This window comes from Gymnoscopelus microlampas (genome assembly GCF_963454915.1).
Source record: "Gymnoscopelus microlampas genome assembly, chromosome: 16".
Lineage (NCBI taxonomy): Eukaryota > Metazoa > Chordata > Actinopteri > Myctophiformes > Myctophidae > Gymnoscopelus > Gymnoscopelus microlampas.
The window spans coordinates 44,399,587-44,425,253 of NC_139953.1; the positions used below are offsets into that span (position 1 = coordinate 44,399,587).

A 25,667-nucleotide genomic window follows, 5' to 3' on the forward strand; every position below is an offset into this window, starting at 1 on the left:
ACAGTGACTGTGGGGTGGGTCTATGTGGAGGGATGGGTTGCTAATCAAGCTAAGTAAAATGGGTATTGGGGGGAGGATGTATAACTTTATAATGGATTTTTTGACAGGTAGGAAGTTTTGTGTTAAGGTTGGTGCAGAGGAGTCAAAGGACTATGGTATAGAGAATGGTATTCCACAAGGGAGTGTAATTAGTCCTATATTGTTTAATGTCATGATAAATGATATCTTTGATAATGTAGATAATAACATAAGTTCAGCGTTATATGCAGATGACGGGGCTATCTGGATGAGGGGGAAAAATGTGCCATATGTGTTTAAAAACATAAGGAATGCAATTGAGAAGGTGGAAAAATGGTCATATGAGTGGGGTTTTAAAATGTCAGCTAGCAAGTCTTGTTATCAGGTGTTTACAAACAAACGTAAAATCCAGGAGGAATTGACATTATATGGTCAGCCTATGGAGAGGGTGAAAGAGTTTAAGTATTTGGGACTTTGGTTAGATAGTAGATATACATGGAAAGTTCACTTGGAAAATCTAGAGACGAAATGTAAGAAGGGAATAAACCTGATGCGAGCTGTTGCCGGATGTGAGTGGGGGGCAGATAAACAAGCTTTAATGGGCATATACAGGGCAATTATGAGGTCAGCAATAGACTATGGGTGTATAGTGTATGGGGTAGCAGCTAAGTCATCATTACAAATAATAGATAGAGTACAGTATAAAGCATTAAGGTTATGTATTGGAGCCATTAGATCAACCCCAATAAACGCAGTATTAATAGAAGCTGGAGAAATGCCACTGGAGTTAAGGAGAGAGAAGCTCACATTGGCATACTGGATTAGAATTAAAGGTGGGGGGGAAGAGAATCCAGTAAAGAGGGCATTAAAGGATTGTTGGGAGTATGCCAGGTTTCAAGGAAGGGGGTTTGGATGGACTTGGCAAGAGAAAGTGAGGGAGTATGGTATGGAGAATATGGAGTTTTCATTGACTACTCCAATTAGTGCTAGTCCACCATGGTTGTTTCCGGAAACGAGTATAGATATTAATATTGTGGAAAAGAAAAGAGAATGGCAAGAAGAGGAGATAGGAGCACAAACAAGTGCGTATCTCAGGCAGAGTTATTATAATTATATGCAAATGTATACAGATGGGTCAAAAGATAAGCAGAACAGGGTGGGAATTGGTGTCTATGTCCCAGAATTTGATGTATCAATTACAAAAAGAGTACCAGATTTCTTATCAGTGTATACAGCAGAGAGTGTGGCTATTATCACTGGGTTACAATGGGTGGAGGAGGTTAGACCAGAGCGGGTGGTGGTGTGCACAGATTCTTTGGCAGTACTGAAAAGTCAGTGAGGGAGGATTTAATAATTGAAATAAAACAGTGTTTACTAGGATTACACAGAGGTGGAATAGATGTGCAGTTGTGTTGGGTGCCAGCTCATAAAGGGTTGGCAGGGAATGAGGGGGCGGATAAATTGGCAAAAAGGGCACTAGAGCAGGAAATAGAGGTACAAATATTATTAGGAAAGGGTGAAGGGAAAGCAATAGCTAAGAAGAAAGGAATGGAAATTTGGCAGAGAAGGTGGGATGAGGATCAGAAAGGAAGGAAGTTGTATAAAATCCAAAAAACGGTCAATATAAAGAATTACAATGAAAGGGGCAGAAGGGAAGAAATTATTATCACTAGACTTAGGGTAGGGCATACAGGGTTGAATAGTACATTATATGTAATGGGTAAGGCAGAAAGTAACAAATGTGGGAACTGTGGGGAAATTGAGAATGTAGAACACATTCTATTGACATGTGAAAGTTATATAGAGGAAAGAACAATATTTCGTGACAAAGTTCTTGAAGCAGGACGGGAATGGGATAGTATGGGGATTCTGGGAACAGAGGGAAAGGGAGTAGGTATGGCTAGAAAGGCACTGTTTACGTTTTTAAAGGACACTAGGTTGAGTAGCAGAATTTGAAGGGAGGGAGGGAAAAAAAAAAAAAAAAGGATGTGTGTGTATATATATGTATACATATATATATATATGTATGTGTATATGTATATATACATAATACATGCCAGTAATGGGATATTTGATGTGATGCTACACACTCGTGTACAGTAGGTGGCGATATGCACCTTTAAGTTGGTTGCGAACGCCATTAAACAAGAGAAGAAGAAGAAGAAGACTGTGGGGTGGGACTTCCGGGACTTGTGTGGGAAGTGACGTAGGTAGTTGTTGATGTCGTCGTCGTGTGTGTGTGTGTGTGTGTGTGTGTGGCTAGGCTACGTGAGATATACAGCATGCTACGTTAGCACTGAATGTAAAGGGATTATTATAATACAAACAGAGTATAAACGGTGGATTACATCTCTGCCTCCATTTCATTGGGTCGCTACATTGGAGTCAGAAGCGATTGAGGACCGGTGGAGCGGGTCCTTTGCTTCAGGGACGTGAGGGACTAGAGAAGTGAAGTAGCTAGAAGCGCGAGGCGAGGGCGCGCGCGCTTCAGAAATGAGGTGGTGTAGCGTCGCGACCCCGCAAAAGACCCGGCCGTAACTCGCTCCTCCAGTCCAAGCTACTCTTGGTTACCTGCCGAGCTGGAGACCGGGGTTCGACTCCAACTCGGTGGGTGAAACGTTACAGTACTTACTATATCCGATTATAACTCGTAACTCTACGGTCGCGGTGAAAAACGTGTCATAAAGAAGGCAAAAACTGGTCAAAATGGAGTCTGTGCTGCTGAAGATAAATGAACACATGACGGCGGTGGGAGAGGAGATATTGTGTGATGTCGTGTGTTTTGGACAAACATCTGATGTTTGTAGCGTGAAGCTGGTCAGAGTGTTTGTGTTGGAGCGCCTCAGTGCGGCTGCAGAGTTCATGTGCAGACTCTTCCGAAGAGAGATAGAGGAACTAGAGACTCTGCTGGAGAAGAAAAACAAACTTCTGCTGGACACCCATCTACACACTGCAGGTATGTCTGTTACACACTCAGCAGATACACCTTCAGGAGGCTGCAATTCGAAAATGGCCCCTGTCTAAGTCTTAACCTACCCCCCCCCCCCCCATTTCTTTTTTTCTCTTGTACATTTCTTTTCACTCTTCATACCAGTAACCTGTAAGCTGATTGTATGACATTCTGTATAGTAGTTGTGTATATCTGTCTGTCTCTTATGTCATCATGATTTGTGTGCATGGAGATCTCATCTTAAATAAGCTTAGTGCTTAATGAGCCTCCCAGTTCAGTAGACCTTGTATTGTGATTTTTTTGTACTTCCATGTACTGTTGTTCTCATGATGTCTTACAAAAAAATGAACATCAATCAATCAGCATCAATGACGCCTCCGCTACAGGGATTGCCCGCCGGTGTATCTGATTGTAACGAGACCCGATCAACTTGAGACCGCGTCTACTGTTGTCCTAAACAAGGGGTCTTCAACAGGGGGTCCGGGACCCCTAGGGGGTCCTCAGAGGGTCCCTGCTTCATATCTCTCTCAGCTAGGGGGTCCTTGGCCTGAAAACATTGAAGACCCCTGTCCTAAACTGCAGATGTTGCCTACGGCGGAACAACACTTTTGTTGTGAGCTTGTAGATCGGCTATTTTCAAATAGGGTTGGAGTGCTCATGTGGCTTCTTTTAGGCTTGTTTTCATAGACCTGGTTGCTTATTTCTCTCGCACATTCTGGCAACGATGAGAGATGCGCAAAGGCAACAAACCGCTCCATTCACATTGAAAACCATTGCAAAAAGAAGGCCACTGACAGACTAAAAGTACAATGTGTGCTCTGGACTAATCCTTTCTGAGTTGGTGGCTTCTTTATGTTGTAGGTAGTAGTAGGCACACACATTAAAGGGAAGTTGTCTCTGGGCCTTCTTTAAACTGTGTACCTGGCAGGGTTCATTGCAAATTAGGGCAATTTGAAAACAAAGGCGACTTGCTGTGGTTGGCTACAATTTGGCTACAACAGAACATTTGCATACACCGTGTGCCATTCCCATAGTATCGACAGGGGTGAGGGGCTGCTAATGTTGTTGTTATGTTGATTCTTTTTTTCTTCTGGCGAATCTGGACCACGAGTTTCAGCGGCTAGACTGGGCAGGATCTTTACTGTCTGGGCAGTTGCCCCAGTTGCCCAAGTAACTCATAACCATAGATAAATCATAGAGCAGGGGTCTTCAACGTTTTCAGGCCAAGGACCCCCTAGCTGAGAAAGAGATGAAGCAGGGACCCCCTACTCTATATTGTATAAAATTGTGTTTCAGATGAAGTTTTTTTTTATTACTTAGTCTGCCATTTTTCCCTCTACACCTACAGCCTCTTTGCCAAAAATAGCCAATCTACAAGCTCTCAACGCCTCGCGCTGCGAGGCGTTGAGAGCTTGTAGATCTGCTATTTTCAGTTAATGTTCCCCTCAGATAAGGAATTCTAGGGTTCAAGTGGTTAATGTAAAAAAAACCTAAATCCTATCACACAAAGATTTGGTAGACCCCCTGTAGTAACTCTGAGGACCCCCTAGGGGTCCCGGACCCCCTGTTGAAGACCCCTGTCATAGAGTATAAAACTAGCCATTAAAACACAAAACAAACATGACCAGTGGTCACTAGATTAACTTGAGACCTCATTCACCACACTGATTTCCAACACGGCTGATTTGTTTCTGAAATCTCTCACCACCACCATCATCTATTATTATTCATTATTTTATACAGGGTACTTAGAAATAGTAAATATGATGCATGATAGGTTAGATAAACAGTTCATTGTAAGACAACCACTGCTTCTTGTGGCAGTCTCTAACAATACATTTTATACGTTTTTTAAATGAACTATTTGCCATTGGAGTCTGAGTAAACATGTGTCACGTACATTAACTATTCAGCCCATTTAAAGCGTCAAAATAAATACTAAATTAATCAATGTTAGCCTCTCACAGGATTTGAACTCCTCCCAACACACCCAAGTCGAAACTTTAAAAACAAACGTGTATAGTCAGATTTAAAAATAAAATACAGAATAAAACGACATTGGCATTAATTGGCTACAGGGCTAATAGGCTGCTACATACATATTGCCATTAGTTTGCTTTGCAGTGCTTTAACTTACATATTCTTTGCTAGGAAAACCAACTGGTTCACCTTCTCTGGCTTAAGAAGAGCACTTACTGGTGTACATATGTTCCCCGTGGTACTGAACAGCCTCTCGGATGCGCAACTTGTTGCACAATATGCAAAGGTATTTTTTTTATACACATTTGCCAGCAGGGGAAAACTCTGTCCTCCTCTGTGTCCAGGGGTGATTCTAGACAATATTTGGCAATCTCTGCAACTACCTTTTCAGGAGTAGTGGTGGGTGTGGTCGTGGCAGCAGCGCCTGCTTTTTGCTTGAATAAACTAGCTAACGTTTTTTCCCCTTTTGGGCTGCTGCTGCTCAGGGACTACTCCCTCCAGCTCAACCAGGGCAGCTCAACTTACGAGCAGCCGCCTTTATGTTGGCTCCACTGTCGGTCGTGAGACAGGACACGTTTTCCACTTTTAATCCCCATTCGTGCAGAGCCTGCAGAGACCACACTGCCGATAGGCAAAAAAAAGCTGGTCTGTAGGCATTTGGCTTACAGGGTCCACTCTTTGTCTATGTAATGAAAATTAAGTGACATCTACGTTGTCATTTTTGGGCTGGACCACATGTCAGTGGTGAGGGAAAAGTGATCAACTTTAGATATGTCATGTTGCAGCTCCCTCCGAATCCATTAGTGGGCGTCTGGGACGGCCGTATCGGAAAAAATAATTCCTAGACGGTACCTCGTACCGGCCGTCGAGTGTGGTCAACATGTCTCTGAACGCCTGCTTTTCAACTGTCACCGCGGTTCACCGCATCAGTGCATCTTTTCCACCTCACACTGTCCTTCTTATATTTAGTGCCTTTCTCCAGCAATGGACGTCTGTGTGTGTGAATCATTTGGCCTAGATTTTCCAGCAAGACCCAATTTTGCAGCCTCTTATGTTTCAATAAGGGGTGACTCTGTAGATTAGAGGTGTTGCCTCCAGATGCTTGCACCTAACCCAGACACAGTTCACAGATACCTGATTGCCATTCTCAGGTTCCTTATCAGCATTGGGTTTAAAACCAAAATATCGCCAAACAGGCACCTTTGACCTGGGTTTTGACACCAAACCCCCACCTCCACCATTGTTTGTTGTCTTGTGTAAACTGCAGTTTGTTTAGAGCGGCATTCTTTCTCCCTCCCCCACAATCATCACTGTGGCTCTGTGCCCTGCATGTGACCTGCCTGCCTGCACACTCTAACTCGTTGAGGCAGAGAGCAGGAGGACACAAGTTTGTACTGTCCAATATCTGACTAAATACTGATAACAACCGTAGTAATTTACAAGAAGGTGCATGAATGCCACACAAAAAAATTAACTTTTATTTAAAAAAGATGAAAACCCTTTTTCAAACTCTGCGTGCGAGTAACACGTGTGACCGATGCCAATTTGTGGGTCCGATACCGATTTAGGAGATTCCTGGACCACCGATTGCCAATGTTTTTGCCTTGATTTCAATATGCAATGCACCCTGACTCTTTACAGCATAGAATGTAAACTTAAACTACACATGTGGCAAACTCCTTTCAAAATAAAAGTTATACAACTATCTGTAAACTTGCAGTATGTTTGCATTCTCTGCAACTCTGCAGCATTGACCTATTTTTAAGTTGTATGAAAACAAATGCAAAGCCCTGCTATTTTAGCAGTCTGGCAGCTGGGGCACCATTAACAGTTCTCAGTCTCCACCAAGCTGCATTACAAAATAATAAGTTTGAAGAAGAAACAAAACAAAACATGTTGCTGTTTGCCAGCTCAGGTCAACTATTCTTTATCTCAAATGAACTAGTACTGCCACTCAATCAGCGGCAGATTATAATACAGGAAACAGAGCTTTTCAGCATTGTGACGTAGAAGTGAGCTTCTCTTTGCATCATAAATACCCCCCAACTGTGCTGAACACCCTCTCGCTGGGAACTGATAAGGGTGGTGCAGAGAGGTATCGCCTGGTCGTCTTTGACAGTGTTTTGTACTGACCACTGTTCTGTTTCCACCATTCAAGGGGGTTGCCACTTTTCCTGTCAATCTCATCACCAGTGCTTCTGGCTGAAGCTGGCTCAGTTTCTGAAGACAGTACACTGGCATAATGGTCTTCCAGAACCTCTTCCACCCTTGATCTTTTTGTGTCTCCTCCATCTGTATTGCCTTCTGCCTCCTGTGGAGTTTTGTGCCTCTGGACTGTCTGCGCTTTGGCTGTCCATGTCCGATTCCTCCATGAGCCATGCTTTGGCTTTGCGAAGCACCACATCTGATGAGAAGGAACGGTTCTTGTAACGAGGGTCAAGGAAGCACGCCAACACCACTTATTTTGTTTTCTCTGCTTTTTCAAACCGCTGTGTTAGGCTCTTCAGCATGGTGCTCCTTAGGGTCTGAATGCCCCTGGTATTTGGTCCCTCTGGCTGAAGCAGCCGCTTCAGCACAGCCAGACTAGGAATGATACATGAAGTCTGCTTCATGTCTGGCCTCTGATTTGCTCATTTCCAAGGTGATTTCTTCAAATGGAGCCAAAGTCTCAATCAGCTTTGAGACAAGGTCCCACTCTTCAGCACTTGGACATGTGAAGTGCCCAAACTCAGCTGAGTAAACTGTGAGTGCACGCCTTTGCTCCCACATCCTTTGGATCATGTGGAGGGACGAATTCCACTTGGTACTCTGTTGTTGAACGCCAAGTTCCTCTTGAATTTTGTGAAGCCTTTGCTTGGCGAGCACTGAAGGATTGAAGTGTGTGGCACACCGCTTCAGCCTTGCAAGAAGATCCACAACCATTCTCTGTGCTTCAAGGCCATCATTGATGACCAGCTGAGAGTGTGAGCACAGCAGCTCCAATCAGGGACTTCGATTAGTTTCATGCCTTTAATCATGAAAGACCCACTGTCCCGCAGCACCAGTAGCACACGAATGTGTCGCCAATGTATCTTCCAGTGTGGGAACCTGACATTGCCTTAAAGGGGCCACACCATGAATTTCATTTTTGGGCTCCCCAGTGTCTCTTGTACCCCAACAAATATTTTTTTTTAACATTCAGTCATTCATTCTCATTTCAGAGATTTCCAGAATGGGCGTGTCTGAACAGGCCATTTTTTGAAAAACATGTTTTTTTTTTGAAAAACATGTTCAGAACCCAAGATATCATCATCTGAAGATTTGCAGCTCCATCCACTCCTTGTTTAGCGTATAACTGAAAAAGGATGTATATCGCTTCATAAGCACTTATTTTTTACTTTGAAAAAAACTCTAGCACTGGGACAAAATAATATTTTTAAAAATCTGGCAATTATGGCACTCAATTGTACTACCTATGAGTATGTAAAAGAACAAAAACAAATAAACAAAACGTTAAAAAAAAATAAAAAGTTCTGGCACTCAATGAGTTAACATGCATGGTACCTCTAGCCTGACACTCAGCCTGAATTTTCATTTCGTTTCACTCCATTATTCAGTCTGAAAGCCCTCTCAATGCAGCCGGTTGCTGAGATGGGGGCGTGGCCAAAGTTTTTTTTTCCAAAGACTCTTTGGCGATTGGTTCGTACTGGATTATCCCGATCCCGATTCGTCGATCAGATTTTCAACCGAGGCTGAGACCTCCTATGAGAGCGTCACCAGACCAGAATCGCCTGAACATATTTTTTTAATGGCCGTGGCTAGCGATTCACGGGCTGGAGCCAGGCTATGGTACCTCATTATCAGACTTAAATGTACCCTTCAACCCCCTGTTTGTGCCCACAAGGATTTGATATACAACATGTTTTGTAGCAATTTCTAGCAATTGTAGAAAAATTAGACCTTAATTGTCAAATGTTCAATCATGTTGTATTCCAAATATTTAATGTTTTAACATTTTGGACCACTCTTCCTTAGTGCCCACTCTTCCTGTTGCCTTTTATTATAACAGCTGTTTTTCTTTCTAGGGATATCGTTGCTGTTGGGCAGAAACCTTGTATCTCCATATTTTAACCTTTTTATGTTTTTTCATGAATTCACACTATATTGTCACATAGAAATAGTGAAAATAACCACGGTGGATTCAAACTGACAACGTCCGCGGTGGTGGGCAGGTACTTTACTACTCTGCCACCATTGCACATTGTTATTATGTTATATTAAAATAAGTTTATTATAATGTAGTCCATCCATATTGCTCAGCACTAATGAAGTGAGACACCCAAAACACTTCTTTAAACCTCTGTTCCCTCTTTCATACATTCTTCACCTACAACCCATGTCACATCAAAGTCCATATTATTAAAGTGCGTATTGTATTCTTTCATTCCAGATCAGTGTGTCGAGTCCAGTCTGCAGGTGAGAAAGCAGGAACCTGAAGACCACCTTAAACAGGAACCTGAAGAAAACCTGGATCTCAGTAAGTTTCAACCACTGTCTTTATTTCTTTCATTAGAGAAAGTAGGCCGGTACTGAGGGAGTAAAGATGAACCGATATGAATCGGTTATCGATTTAAGGTTATCGATTAACAATGTGACTACATCAATTCGTGGACCCCTGCATCGATCTAAATGTACCATGGATCGGACGATGGTTTGGTTGCAAAAGTATTAATGGGTTCACTGAAACTTCACAATTAATTCTACTTCAGTATTAACTAACCTGCTGCAAAAGGCTCACTGATCTAATATTTGCAAGTCATTACTTTCATTCGCCTCTCATTCAGCTCGTCTCGCATCTTCTATGAGAGTGCTGCAATTTATCAAACAACGCCAAGACTATTTACAGCACTGAGCGCAGTCAGTGCACAGTCAAATTTTGAATATGGAAGATGTGGGCAAATACTATCTGTTGAGACTTTTTTTTCCAGCATTGATGTACAAGATTCAAGTCTTTTATAGGGTCTCATTTCAATTTTCTTCCTAGACATCCTGCACGTCCCTGTGTGTAAAGACGAGGTTTCACCAGAAGAGGAGCAGAGCCCCAGTCTGGTCCAGGAGGAACCACAATCTCCACAGATTAAAGAAGAACAGGAGGAGCTACAGGAGGAGCTACTTCAAAGACCAGAGGAAGCTGGTGGGTCAACGTTAACATTACTAGCAGTGAAATGTGATGATGATGATGATGATGATGAAAACACAGAGACAGAGCCTGAGATCAGGACCTGAAATCATCGAAACAAACTCACTCCATGAGGAGTCAAGCAGGGAAGACACATTTTAGTTGTGCAGAGTTTGGCAAAGTGTTTAATAAAAAGAGAAATCTGAAGAGACAAACAATGATTCATACAGGGGAAAAGCCCTTTGCTTGTACAATTTGTGGTAATGGCTTTTCTAAGAAAGGTACTCTAAATAAACACATGAGGACGCATACAGGGGAAAAGCCCTGTTCTTATACAGTATGTGGTAAAGGCTTTGCTGAGAAAGGTACTCATGAGGACTCATACAGGCGAAAAGCCCTATACTTGTACAGTTTGTGGTAAAAGCTGTGTTCACATGAGTCATCTAACAGTACACATGAGGACTCATACAGGCGAAAAGCCCTTTTCTTGTATAGTATGTGGTAAAGGCTATTTTCACAACAGTGATCTAAAAATTCACATGAGGACTCATACAGGCAAAAAGCCACATACTATACTTGAACAGTATGTGGTAAAGGTTTTATTAGCTCAAGTAATCTAAAAAAAAAACCACATGACGACTCATTCAGGCGAAAAGTCCTTTTCTTGTGCAGTTTGTGGTAATGGCTTTGCTGCAGTAGATAATCTAAAAAGACACATACAGGGGGGAAGTGGAGGGGGGAATGCCCTTAGTTGAAGTTGGTCACTCACAGACACATGTATCATCCTACAGTCTTAAAGTCCTTACTCATTTCACATCCAAGTCCTTATTATTAAAGGCCTTATGTCATATCACATCAACGTCCTTATTATTGAAGTCCTAATTTATGCCACAAAGTCCTTAATCATATCACATTAAAAATTCCCTATTATTAAAGTCCTTAATCACATCACACCAAAGTCCTTATTATTGAAATGCGTATTGTATTCCTTCATTCCAGACCAGTGTGTGGAGTCCAGTCTGCAGGTGAAGATCAGTTCTCCAGCCAGGACCGTTTCTATTGAGCAGGAAACTGAAGACCACCTTAAACAGGAAACTGAAGACCACCTTAAACAGGAACCTGAAGACCACCTTAAACAGGAACCAGAAGAACACCTGGATCTCAGTAAGTTTCAAGCACTCTATCTTTATTTATTTTATTGGAGAAAGTGGGCCGGTACCAGGGGTTGATACCAAGGTCTCGATACCAAGGTCTCAGAGGCAAAAAACACACGCACGCACACGCGCGCAAACACATGCACACACATCAGCATTGAAGCCACACGATTCCCATGTGAATCCTGAGATCTACATGACTCTCATTGTTCTATCTATCTATACATTTGGGAGTTGCGCGCATGCGTTGCTGTGGCTTTAGTGTGTGTGGCTGTGGCTTCAGTGTCTGTGTCTGCCTGGGTGCGTGTGGCCCTGGGTGCGGAGTGCTGCGCATGCGTGGCTGTGGCTGCAGTGTCTGTATCTGCCTGGGTGCGCGAGCAACAAGCTGTCTGCCTCAGGCCAGTGTTGCCAGGTTTTGCACGACCAACAAGCAATGCACACACACAATTCGTTTGCATCTTGCACTTTGCTTTAGCTTTCGTTTTTCTCCTTTTGTACTCCCATAATCCAAAGCTAGACCACACCAGGTCTCCGGGGACCCCCAAGGGGTTCACAATGTTTCGGGGGACCCCCGAGGCAGGTACTGATGGAGTAAAGATGAACCGATATGAATCGGTCATCGATTTAAGGTTATCGATTAACAATGTGACTACATCAATTCATGGACCCCTGCATCGATCTAAATGTACCATGGATCGGACGATGGTTTGGTTGCAAAATAATGAATGGGTTCACTGAAACTTCACAATTAATTCTACTTCAGTATTAACTAACCTGCTGCAAAAGGCTCACTGATCTAATATTTACAAGTCATTACTTTCATTCGCCTCTCATTCAGCTCGCCTCGCATCTTCTATGAGAGTGCTGCAATTTATCAAGCAACACCAAGACTATTTACAGCACTGAGCACAGTCAGCACACAGTCAAATTTTGAATATGGAAGATGTGGGCATATACTATCTGTTGAGACTTTTTTTTTTCTAGCATTGAGGTACTGCAGTGGAGGTACAAGATTCAAGTCTTTTATAGAGTCTCATTTCAATTTTCTTCCTAGACATCCTGCACGTCCCTGTGTGTAAAGATGAGGTTTCACCAGAAGAGGAGCGGAGCCCCAGTCTGGTCCAGGAGGAACCACAACCTCCACAGATTAAAGAAGAACAGGAGGAGCTACAGGAGGAGCTACTTCAAAGACCAGAGGAAGCTGGTGGGTCAACGTTAACATTACTAGCAGTGAAATGTGATGATGATGATGATGATGAAAGCAGAGAGACAGAGGCTGTAGCCAGCACCTCAACTGAACACATGAAAACACTATCTGATGTAGAGGACTGTGGAACATCACAACCAATTAGTGATGACCAGCTCCTCTCTTCACACTGTTCTGAATGTGATACTGAAGACAGTGATGAGTGGGAGGAGACTAGGGGAGATCAGGACCCGAAATCATCGAAACAAGGGAAGACAAGTTTTAGTTGTGCAGAGTTTGGCAAAGTGTTTAATAAAAAGATAAATCTGAAGAGACAAACAATGATTCATACAGGGGAAAAGCCCTTTGCTTGTACAATTTGTGTTGAAAAGACACAAAGAACACACTTCTTTAAACCTCTGTTCCCTCTTTCATATTCAATCATCACCTACATCCCATGTCACATCAATGTCCTTATTATTAAAGTCCTAATTCATGTCACATCAAAGTCCCTATTATTAAAGTCCTTAATCATGTCACACCAAAGTCCTTATTATTAAAGTGAATATTGTATTCCTTCATTCCAGATCAGTGTGTGGAGTCCAGTCTGCAGGTGAAGATCAGTTCTCCAGCCAGGACTGTTTCTATTGAGCAGGAAACTGAAGACCACTTTAAACAGAAACCTGAATACCACCTTAAACAGGAACCCGAAGACCACCTTAGACAGGAACCTAAGTGTAAGTTTCAAGCACTCTGTCTTTATTTATTTTATTGGAGAAATTGGGCCGGTAGTGAGGGTGTAAAGATGAATCGATATGAAGTGGTCATCGATTTAAGCATTAACAATGTGACTACATCGACGCAATGACCCCTGCATCTACTGTATCTAAATGTACCATGAATCGGACAATGGTTTGTTGTAAAAGTATTAATGGGTTAACTGAAGCTTCACAATTAATTCTACTTCAGTATTAACTAACCTGCTGCAGAAGACTCACTGATCTAACATTTACAAGTCATTACTTTCATTCAACTCTCATTCACTTCTAATTCAGCTCGTCTCGCATCTTCTATGAGAGCGCTGCAATATATCGAACAACAAAGAAACTATTTACAGCACAGAGCGCAGTCATTGCACCGTCAAATTTACATTTTGGAAGATGTGGGCAAATACTAATCTGTTGAGACTTTTTTTCCAGCATTGAGGTACTGCAGTGGAGGTACAAGATTCAAACCTTTTATAGAGTCTCATTGCAATTCTTTTCCTAGACTTCCTGCTCGTCCCTGTGAGTAATTTTAAGGAGGTTTCACCTGGAGAGGAGCGGAGCTCCAGTCTGGTCCAGGAGGAACCAGAATCTCCACAGATTAATAAGGAACAGGAGGAGCTACTTCAAAGACCAGAAGAGGCTGGTGAGTCAACGTTAACTTTACTAGCAAGTGAAGATGATGATGAAAACAGAGATAGAGCCTCTGGCCAGCACCCCAACTGAACACATGAAAACACAAGCTGGTGTAGAGGACTGTGGAACATCACAACCAACTAGTGATGACCAGCTCCTCTCTTCACAATGTTCTGAATCAGACACTGAAGACAGTGATGAGTGGGAGGAGACTAGTGGAGATCAGTCAGCTTTAAACACACTGAAATCACACAAGACGCAAAATGTGTGAGGACAGCACAGGCTGTTCCAGGACCTGAAATAATCGAAACAAACTCGCATACTCTCTGCTGGGCAGTGCACTCCTCTCTCCACGATTTGTAAGGGCTTTACCAATATTTTAATCAGGCCTGACGTTAGTGGTGGACAGCTAAAAAATAAGAACAACATACAACTCAAAATAGCAATGATTAAAAACAATCTAAGCGATAACCCCAACAGAATCACACAATAAACTGCGATAATCCCAACAAGATCTCACAATAAGCCAAAAGCTAAGTACAAATCATAGAATGTAATGTTCCACCTCCAAATGCTATTCCCAATAAGTGAGAAAAGCTTGGACGCCATGCAGCCCAAAGCAGGTGGCTATTGAGGTTCTTGCCTATTTTAGTGCTGAAATGACATGAGGGAGCTAGTTGAATTTTTGCAGATTGCTTATTTGAAGGTACTGATTGAAGAGTGAAGTGTAAATGAGGCAAGAGTTATTCCCACACGACCGAAACGTGACTATTCTGCTTCACTATGCTGACTTTAGTTTACAGTTTGCCTATTGATTCTGATTCTGTCTATCCTTCACCTGGCAAATCTCATGAACATGTTGACTTATTTGTGGCTTTAACACATTGACTGCCAAGGGGTTTTCTAGAATGGCTCTCCCACTGCCAAGGTTTTTGACCATTCTGACTCATTTTTGAGGGCCCACAGAACATTTTGTACTAGGACTATGAAAACATAGAATATCTCAAAAAAAAAGCTTAGAATCTCTTCTTTCATCTGGAAAAAAAAGTGAGTTGATACCATGCTCTGTTCTTTAGCTAGAGGAGTTTGAATACAGCTTGGTATTCACCAAAAAGAGGCCTTTTTCTTCAGAAGCTGAGATATGAGCGTTTTAGTAAATGACACACATTTAGAGGCATAACTTGATTTCAAAAGTGTTTCAAATGTATTTAGGGCCTTCATTGACATCAGTCATGTAAACAATACTTGTTTATAAAAAAAATAAAAAAAAAATGCTTTTGATTGTACATCTATTGCTCTGTTTCGCTCCAAAGTGCTCAATTCAAACAACATTTTTCACAATATTTTTTTTTTTTTCATTTTTTTTTTCAAATAATAAATAATAATAATTCAAAGGTGATGTGCAACATCAATATATTCATCGAGAGCGTCATTTTCCAAACTTTTTGCCCACACAATTCAAAATCTCAATACTACATTCATTGCAGATCTACAAGCTTGCCTTTTTTTTTTCTCTAGGGAGTACAACAACAAATTGGTGCTATTAGAGCAAAATAAATAAATAAAAGTAAAATATCTGCCTGGCATGAAGCAGTATGAATAGGCAGGTTGAGGTTGGTAGGTTGAACAACATAGTAGCAGCTGCTTCACAAAGTGCTTTCAAAGTAAATGTAACTACATCAAATAATAATAAATACTAATCATTCAAATCAATAAATTGAGTGCAATCAGCGCAAATAAATAAACAAAAATAAAGTTCTTTTTTTTGCAGCACCCTGAGCGGATCAACGTGCGTCTACCCTTCACCCGGCTCTCGAGGCCACTCTAGTAGTCTTTTACAGTGTGGTACCGATGTGTACATTGGTGGTGCAAGGGCACACGACAGGACTTGCACTCAAAGCTTGTCTCACTCCGGATGTTTTTCCCGTCCTTCTTCTTTGTCGGTAGCTTCGATCGGGAACAAACCCTACAACACCTTTGTGGGTACTTCTTAGCAGAACTTGCTTTGGGGAAATTGATCAGTTCGTGATCTAGTCTGTCATTCAGCCTGGACTCGGGGTCAACGTTTGGTGGCAATGGGTGTCTAACACGTGGGGCATCCCCAGGAGGCGGGGCCTCACTCCTACCCTCCTGACGACGGGCAGCTCTGGGGCGATCCCCAGGAGGCGGGGCCTCACTCCTACCCTCCTGACGACGGGCAGCTCTGGGGCGATCCCCAGGAGGCGGGGCCTCACTCCTACCCTCCTGACGACGGGCAGCTCCGGGGCGATCCCCAGGAGGCGGGGCCTCACTCCTACCCTCCTGAGGACGGGCGGCGCCGTCTTCCTGCTCTTCCTCGGACCCCTCCTCTCCGTCTTCATCCTCTTCCTCGGACCCCTCCTCAGCAGGCGGGGCCTCATTCCTACCCTGCTGAGGACGGGCGGCGCCGTCTTCCTGCTCTTCCTCGGACCCCTCCTCTCCGTCTTCATCCTCTTCCTCGGACCCCTCCTCAGCAGGCGGGGCCTCATTCCTACCCTGCTGAGGACGGGCCACTCCCCCAATGTTCCCGCGGGTGGTCCAGGACTTCACTACTGCCAAGATGAACGAGTAGAAGTTCTGAATTTTGCCAGCTGGGTGCCTGGCCTTGTAGATCACATAGGCGTTGAACTGGGTAATCTGGAGCATATAAAAGAAGAACTTTTTTGTCCACTTCCTCGTTTTCCTGGTACACATGTAATAGCTGAGGTTCTGGTCTAGCTTGTCGACCCCGTTCATGTGTTTGTTATACTCAATAACACACACAGGCTTCTCTTCGACCACCTTCTTGCTGTGTTTTTTCTCCTTCCTGGACACGGGCAGCATGTCATGAGGGTGCAAGGTGGAGATCATCGTGACGATTTTTGTTTTCTTGGCTCGCCATGCCAGTACCATCACGTCCCTGGAGTGGCGAGAGATGGTGGACCCCAGTGGCAGCTTTGAAGGGGTAACATCTGCGATGGCTGGTGGCTGTCCTCGCTTCTTACGCAGGGTCCCGCAGACGTATGTCTTCTTGTTCAGGAGCATAATGGCCGTATCCACTGAATTGTACAGGTTGTCCATATAGAGCCTATATCCACATCCAGCTAAACTGCCTAAGAGTGTTGTTATGATGACAGGTAGTGTCTGCTTCTTTTTACAGTATGGCAGCATGTTGTGGAGGTAGCCTGTTGCTGAATCACACAAAATGTACGACCTGATGCCGTACTTGACCGGCTTCTGTGGGGCATAGACCTTGAACTCCAGGCGTCCCCGCCACAACAGCATTCCCTCATCAAGACTGATGTCCACGCTCGGCAGGTACATCTCCTGGAAATTGGCCAGCAAGGACTGCAGTATTGGGCGGACTCTCCAGAGTTTGTCTACGTCTTCGGGCTTTTCTGGTACAGGGCGGGGGATGGTGTTGTCCACGAAGTGGAGGTTGCTCAAAATGGCCTGGAACCTGTTCCTCGGCATCACTTTCCGGAAGACGGCGTCCTTGACGTACTCATCAGTGGACCAGTACATGGCGAGCTCAGGCTTTTGGCTGATTCCTGTCAGAAGAAAGAGCCCCAGGAAGCGCTTGAGCTCGTCTAGATCCACCGCTTTCCACTTCTTTGCTCTGCCATACTTCTTGTCACTGGCCGGCTTCTGTTCGGCATAGAGGTTGGTTTGAGTGCGGATTTCCTCCAACAACTCATCCGACAGCAGCAGCTCAAAGAAGTCCACGGGCTCATCAGACTGCAGAGCAGCAGCGGCGTTTTGAGGACCCGGAGTCCCAGCTGTGAAGGGGATGTCCCGAGGACACCATCCTGTGGAATGCCACACAGGAGGAGGACCCTTGTCCTTCTTGCCCTTGGCACCACCTGTGAATTATAGAAATCGATCATTACCATAAAATACTTTTTTCTTTGACACACACACACACACACACACACACACACACACACACACACACACGCACACGCACACGCACACACACACACGATAATAATTCTTACCTCCACGACCAGCTCCACCAACCGCTCCACCAACTGCTCCCTCCTCCACCTCCTCCTCACCACTAGCATGCGACCCTGTGTAACATAACATATACTTTTTTTTAGATATTATGTCCATCTTTAGCAAAGCATTTATCATCCACAGACCACATGCATATATACACTGAATAAATAAATATGAGAGAATACATTTACCATTACCCTGGTTTTAGCATTTTTTCATTCATGTGCTATAATTGACAATTCACTCACCCCTACTACCGTCATCATCATCATCATCTGCATCCATGGCAGACACCGCCAGTTCCAGAGCACCCACCAGTACCTCCTCCTCAGCATCTACAATACAATTTCAAATACTTTGGTGAATATTATGCATTTAGCAAACATTATCCAGACAGAGCGACTGACAAAAGGCACATATGAGATCAAATAGACATGCCTGATCGACATCAAAGGCTTCAGTTCAGGTCAGAAAAACAACATAACAAAAACAAAACCCCTTTGACCTACAGGATTTTTGTTGTTGTTATTATGTGGCCTGACCTGAACGGATGCTTTGATGTCTTTTATATTATGACAGCCATAATGTGCAGACAGAGGGAGGGGGCATGCAGCTGGCATTTTCCCCCTACAAGAAAACTGAATAAAATGAACAGATCTACAAGCTCAAAAAGCTTGTAGATCTGTTCATTTTATTCAGTTGGCGTTGTGCGAGGCTCGCTCCGTTGTGGCCAACGAACCACAGGTTGAGAACCGCAGCCACATACAGTAACGAAAATCGGGCCACAGCCTGTCGTCTATGTTGCCAGATCGTGGGAAAGTAATAAGCAACCAGGTCTATGAAAACGAGCCCACAAGAAGCGAATAGCCGAGTATAGGCCACATGGGCACTTCAAACATATCTAAAACAAGGTGAAAATAGTCCATCTACAAAATCACAACCACAATTACCATCATTTCCAAGCAGATTTACAGAAAAACAAGTCAAGTGTGGCTTAGCAGACCTAGCCCTGAAACAGATACTAGCGTCATGTGAACCATGGCTTAGCAAACCTGGCAACGACGATAGTTTACTTTTCTGCATTGAATCAACTAAACGCACGGTCAGATGAACTAGTAACGAATACAACTCGATCAAATCAACTTGTAACACATAAAACGATATAAAAAAAAGTATGCTTACCACTGGAAAAAGGACTGTTGCCCCGACTGAGAGCCGCCGGTTCCCAAGCCGAGCCCTCAGAGGCACCACTACTGCCGTCACTGTCGGCGTCGGTGTCGGATTCCTCCACCCCTGACCCCAACTCGCTCCCCGTAACACTGCCACCGGCCCCGGCCCGGTCAGGCCTCGCAGGAGGACGGGGACGAAGGACCATGCTGCTCGGATCGCTCCTACGGCCGGGGGGCAGGTCCTCGCGGTCCTGGGTGCCGACATTCGGCCCTGGTTGGAGGTCCACAGGAGGAGGATAAACCACCGGAGCTTGGGAGGCTGCTGCACCAGCCCCAACCAAGAACCTCTCCATGGACTGCTGACCAGGTCCGGGGGTGTTCTTGCGATTTTTCCCTACCATAGCTACTCTCTCACAGTACACTATATCTAATATAAACTTTATCTCCTCTCTATTACCACCTATTTTCTCCTATTCTCTCCCTATAACGCCGATCACCTCTCCTATAAATACTCCTATTACTGCACTCTATATCTTACCTCCACGCCCTCTCTATCTATAATATATATATATATATATATATATAAAACTCAGTAGGATTTATATATATATCACTCACACTTACTACACTCAAAATATCAACTCACACACACAAACTCACGTACAAACAATTCACTCTTTCACTCAATATAACTCTCCCACACAAACTCACGTACAATTCACTCGTTCACTCACCGTATCTCACACTCGTATCTCTCGTTCAATCTAACTTACGTATCTCACACTCGTATCTCTCGTTCACTCGATCACAACTCTCAACTACTGCTACTGCTGCTACTAATACTACTACTATACTGCTACTGATACTACTACTATACTGCTACTACTAATACTACTACTATACTGCTACTGCTACTACTACTGCTACTGCTACTACTACTATCAAACTATCAATCTATCTATCTCTCTCTCTCTCTCAATGACGATCGGCTCTTACTAAACTTTTTGAAAATGCACAGAAAGAGGGCTCCGCGCGTGCCCTTTTTGTAGGTTTCCGATCTCAGGACACCTGTTATTTTTCCACAGTGGCTTTGATCTGAGGTCACAATGACCTGGATCCAGAAGAGTTTTTATTTTTTATTTACAAAACAACAATATTGGCGGCGCGATCAGTCAGTTTATCAAAGGGGTAACATGCTGTGTGTTTGTGTTATGATCTGTCCCTGTGTGTGGGAAAGGCTGCTGCGGGTGCACGTTACGAGTGCGAGCATTGACGTGCACACCCTCCCTTCACAGGCAGTCAGGGTGCATGGATGCGCGTGCACATTACCAGCGTGGAATGTGATGTGCACACGCTTCCCCAACGAACCTGGCCATGCTGCTTTGTTGATTACTGCAGCGCAGCTGAGGCAGAGAGAGAGAGAGCGATCGCTCGGATTCAACTTTAGGTTTGGGACCCCTGATCACTGCTTTAGATGATGTTTTGTGTGATCACATGTTCAGATGTTTTTATTTTATTACATTACGAGTGCGAGCATTGACGTGCACACCCTCCCTTCCCCCATAGAGCCAGCTGCTGCTATTCAGTGATTACAGGCAGTCAGAGTGCATGGATGCGCGTGCACATTACCAGTGTGGAATGTGATGTGCACACGCTTCCTCAACGAACCTGCCATGCGGCTTTGTTGATTACTGCAGCGCAGCTGAGGCAGAGAGAGAGAGAGAGAGATCGCTGGGATTAAACTTTAGGTTTGGGACCCCTGATCACTGCTTTAGATGATGTTTTGTGTGATCACATGTTCAGATTTTTTTTTTTTTTACTTCTACGTAATTTTCATGTAAGAGATTAACCAACAAAGTGCCTGAGGGGTTAATCTAATGTAAACCATTAAAAAGACCTTGGCACTTAACGGTTGGATTTAACGGCCCGTAGGACTACGGGCTTGGCAGTCAATGTGTTAACTGTAGGTCTACTTACCATGGCCTAGGTCTGGGATTTTATACTTAAGAAATGGTAAAATAGAGAAAATGGCAAATCTACAAGCTCACACCTTGTCGCATTTTGACACGTTTTGTGTTTGTAGATTGTTTTTTGGGGAATTTTAGAAAGATTTTAAAGAAAACTGAAGTTACCCTCCAAATGCTATATCATCCCCGACCCCAAATATTAATATTGGGACATTTGGTCAAAAATATTATTTATTTCATGTTGCAAGTCCTACTATGGCCAAGGTTGTTATGAATTGAAGGTTTATTTTTTGTTAAATGAATGCACTGTTCTCAATGTCAAGTCTGAGGATCACCGTTTGTCCAAATCTCCAACTCTAACCCTTACGGTTCCATTTGTACGCTCTGATTCACAGACCCTTAAGGGTCCATTTGTACCCCTGATGGTCACCAACCGGACATTGAGAACCAGTGTATTAATGAATTAGTAACATCGGTGATGTGGTTTAATTTATGGGGATGTATGTCATCCATAGATTCTCAAGCTGCACCACAGGTCACAAGCCCTGGACCCTCATCTACACCTCTGCCACAGAGTGATCATCAGCCCCAAGCACCACCTGCAGCTGCACCACAGGTCACAAGCCCTGGCCCTGTTCCCACCTCTACACCTCTGCCACAGAGTGATCATCTGCCCCAAACATCACCTGCAACAGCCGATTCCCCATCCTGTGAGCCATATTCTGTACCATGGCACAAAATGCCCTCAAAACTCATGGATGCGGTGGGTGAAAAGAAATGGGTAAATAGGAGAGAAAGATCACAGATGGTTCGGATCGTTGTTGATGATTACATCCATGAACACCCTGGAAGACCTACAAGATCCAAGCTGTTGGAAATTGCCAAGGAGATTGTAGGAAAATATCCTCTGTCTTTCAAACAGAAAGAGCCCTTTGGAAATAAACCTTTTGAGAAAGATGGTTGTGGTCCTCTCTTTGCCCAGCTAGAATGCAGAGTTGAAAATTTAAGGAGGCAAGCAAGCTCAGGAAATCAGGGTGAAGATCCAAGGAAGAAAAAGAGTGATCCTCTGCCCCAAACACCACCTGCGACAGCCGACTCCCCATCCTGTGAGACATATTCTGTACCATGGCACAAAATGCCCTCAAAACTCATGGATATGTTGGGGGAAAATAAATGGGTAAATAGGAGAGAAAGAGTAGAGATGGTGAGGATCGTTGTTGATGATTACCTCCATAAACACACTGGAAGACCTAAAAGATCCAAACTGATGGAAATCGCCAAGAACATTGTAGGACAATATCCTCTGTCTTTCAAACAGACAGAGTCCTATGGAGATAAACCGTCTGCAAAAGATGGTTGTAGTGCTGTCTTTGCCCAGCTAGAAAGCAGAGTTGAAAATTTAAGGAGGCAAGCAACCTCAGAAAATAAGCCATCAGAGGGTGAAGATCCAAGGAAGAAAATGTCTAAGTTCACAAGCCCTGGCCCTGGCCCCTCATCTAAACCTCAGCCACATAGGGATGATCTGCCCAAAACACCACCTGAGACGAGCCCTGGCCCTGGGCCCTCATCTACACCTCTGCCACATAGTGATGATCTGCCCAAAACACCACCTGAGACGAGCCCTGGCCCTGGGCCCTCATCTACACCTCTGCCACAGATCATCACTGATCTGCCCAAAACACCACCTGAGATGAGCCCTGGCCCTGGGCCCTCATCTACACCTCTGCCACAGATCATCACTGATCTGCCCAAAACACCACCTGAGACAGCCGACTCCCCATCCTGTGAGCCATATTCTGTACCATGGCACAAAATGCCCTCAAAACTCATGGCTGCGTTGGGTGAAAATAAATGGGTAAAGGAGAAAAAAAGAGTAGAGATGGTTCGGATCATTGTTGACGATTACCTCCGTAAACACCCCGGAAGACCTGGTAGATCCAAGCTGATGGAAATTACCAAGAACATTGTAGGACAATATCCTCTGTCTTTCAAACAGACGGAGCCCTTTGGAAATAAACCGTTTGCGAAAGATGGTTGTGGTCCTCTCTTTGCCCAGCTAGAAAACAGAGTTGAAAGTGTAAAGAGGCCAACCATCTCAGGAAAGAGGCGAGCAGAGGGTGAAGATCCGAGGAAGAAAAGGTCCAGATATTCAGATCGTTATGGATGTGTGGAGTGGGATGCTGCTGTTGAGGGAACTGCGTGTAGAGCAGAACTGCAGTCTAAACAAGATGAATTGATAAGTGCCTTCAAAACCCATGATCCTCAGGTAGGGCTGCAACCACCCATTATGTTCTTGTGTTGTATGGATTACTTTTTGATTGAGTAATGGAGAAGCAAATATTTGATAGTTTGATTTATTTTTTTGTATATAAATTCTATTTTTTTTGTATTAAAAACTAAATCGATTAGTCTAATCACTTAAGCCCCATTTTATACTTTGTCATACAATTCGCACACTAAAAGCAAAAATAACTGATCTACAAGTTCACATTGGGACACATTGTGAGATTGTAGATAGATCGGCTATTTTGAATATTTATTTTGATTTCTCCCCCAAAATGGATTATTTGTATTTAAATTGATTATTCATTTCATTATTGATTGAATTGATTAGTTTGATTAACTGTTTCCTCATATCTTTAGGAGTCATCTGTTCGAAAATTGATGACTGAAACGTATCCCATCCAGCGTGAAACCATCAACGATGGAACCACTGTAAAGGTCATAAAGGAAGAGTGGCCGTTCCTATTTGAAGCTGCTCACCTGTTTGATCATGCATCTAAACTCCTTGGCTTTTCTGTACAAAACAAGCTGGCACAAGAACTTTCCAAAAATGCACAGGGCATCAACAGCTTCCTTGACTCCAAAGGGATGAAGATGGGTGAAGGTCCAGTACAGCTGATACGTGGCATTGTGAGATACTTCAAGGAAAACCCTGATCACCTTTTCTACCAAAATGAGGTACAGTACATGTTATGGATTTTAAACTAAATAAAGAAAGAAATTATCTGAACATAATGATCTATATCCAGTGGTGGACAAAGTACTCAACCATAGTACTCAGTACAGATTCACGTAGTCAAACGATCATAGTTGACCAACTTTGCGCCGCTGATATTCTCTTAACTTGGTAAACCCAAACACTTCCAAAGTCCGTTCCCTGATAGAAAAAGGTCTTGTAAGGACAGATTTCCCCCCCTGACCGAAAGGATACCGATTCTAACATTTATCAATTCTGTCTGTGTAAATTCATATTTTTTACAACTACTTTAACATTTTTGTCTGCTTAGCCGCTACCTCTGATACAGACACTGACAGATAGTCTATTTGCCTGCCTGTCTGTGTGTTTGTGTACATTGGAAACATAGAATCATCCCATTCATATGTGTATCTTTGTTGTTTTATTTCCCCAAAACAGGACTCTGCGGATGCTGAACTCAGCCTCCCACGTACCCCATGCATCATAATCAGAGGTTTGTAGTTAAATCATGTTTGCATCCCAGCAAGCTTGGAGATATGTTCTCTTCTTTGTTTTTAGTTTTACTGATAAGACAATTTGTTGTGATGAAAAGGTATGGAGTTTGTTGATTTGTTTTTGTAAATGGTACCCAGAATTATGTTGATTATTAATGTCAAAAGCTTTAAATGTAAGTACAATTGTATGTACAAGACTGACAAACAAAATGCTGAATACAGTGTAAAAGTTCTTACCATAACCTGTGTATGGACTGAGAATGGAAGATATGACGCGGGTGTACATTATTTTTATATCTTTTGTAATCAATGTTTAAGGTGACCAGCAATTCGAGATTGCTGTCGACCGGGAAGTTGTCAATGACCACATCACCTCCCCCATCGAGGCCCTGAGCTACGCTTTCTCCTTGTTTTATGTATGCAACATGAAATACCCAAAGGAGATGTCTCTTACCCTGGAATTCATGCAAAGGTAAGCAGCTCACTGTTTTGAAATGTATTAGCTGGGGTATTCAAATTCTGAGACTGAGGGCTTCCCACCATACAAAGCATGTAAAAAGGCATCCACTCATCTTCCCTTAGATCAGTGGAAAATGAACTGATATCTTTGCTTCTGGGGGTCCCTGGCACAAAACATTTTCAAATGGGGGTCTGCGGCCAAATGCATATAAATTTAGGGGTCCTAGGCATGAAAAAGGTTGAAAACCACTGCCGTAGATTACTAGCATTGTTTTGCTCAATTCCAGGATGCTTATGGAAACACCCTTCCTATTCGCCATGCCTACTTGTTAACTAGTTGTAAGAACTCTTGTTTTATTGTTTATTGGATCTTGTTTATTCCATACACTTATTTGTTTTAGCTCTTGCTCATTTGATTTTGCTATTTGTCTCATCTGTTTTAAATAGTAGGTAGCTGATATATTGCACTTTTACCTTAGCGCTAGGTATACTCTTGGTTGCTTGTTTTAGCAGAAAAAGCACTTTAGACTTCTTTTTTTATACAGTTTTTTTGTCCCATTGACACTACAATCGAGCCAAGATAGCCTAATATTGCTCTTTGACAGGGGTCTTTTCAGTCCAAGGACCCCTTAGCTGAGAGAGAGATGAAGCAGGGACCCGCATACTGCCTAAAATTGTATTGCAGATTCAACTTTTTCATAGATTTCATAGACCTGTTTGACAGCACTATCACCAGTGTTGTGTAAAGTTCCT

General features: G+C 43.3%; 1 protein-coding gene across 1 annotated transcript in view; it reads left to right on the plus strand.

Annotated features, from left to right (window-relative positions):
* Nucleotides 1-2,535: 2,535 nt before the first annotated feature.
* The window catches only part of LOC311063007 (uncharacterized protein), a gene marked incomplete at its 3' end in the record, with an annotated part of 30,901 nt that continues 7,769 nt past the window's right edge, over nt 2,536-25,667 (plus strand). Inside the window, exons 1-11 of the mRNA XM_084082224.1 lie at nt 2,536-2,974; nt 9,378-9,464; nt 9,972-10,121; nt 11,106-11,270; nt 12,315-12,464; nt 13,034-13,183; nt 13,716-13,856; nt 21,497-23,247; nt 23,625-23,942; nt 24,400-24,454; nt 24,774-24,927. Coding sequence (XP_083938350.1) covers nt 2,725-2,974; nt 9,378-9,464; nt 9,972-10,121; nt 11,106-11,270; nt 12,315-12,464; nt 13,034-13,183; nt 13,716-13,856; nt 21,497-23,247; nt 23,625-23,942; nt 24,400-24,454; nt 24,774-24,927 — 3,371 coding nt within the window. The 5' untranslated portion in view covers nt 2,536-2,724. The remainder of the gene's footprint in view (nt 2,975-9,377; nt 9,465-9,971; nt 10,122-11,105; nt 11,271-12,314; nt 12,465-13,033; nt 13,184-13,715; nt 13,857-21,496; nt 23,248-23,624; nt 23,943-24,399; nt 24,455-24,773; nt 24,928-25,667) is intronic.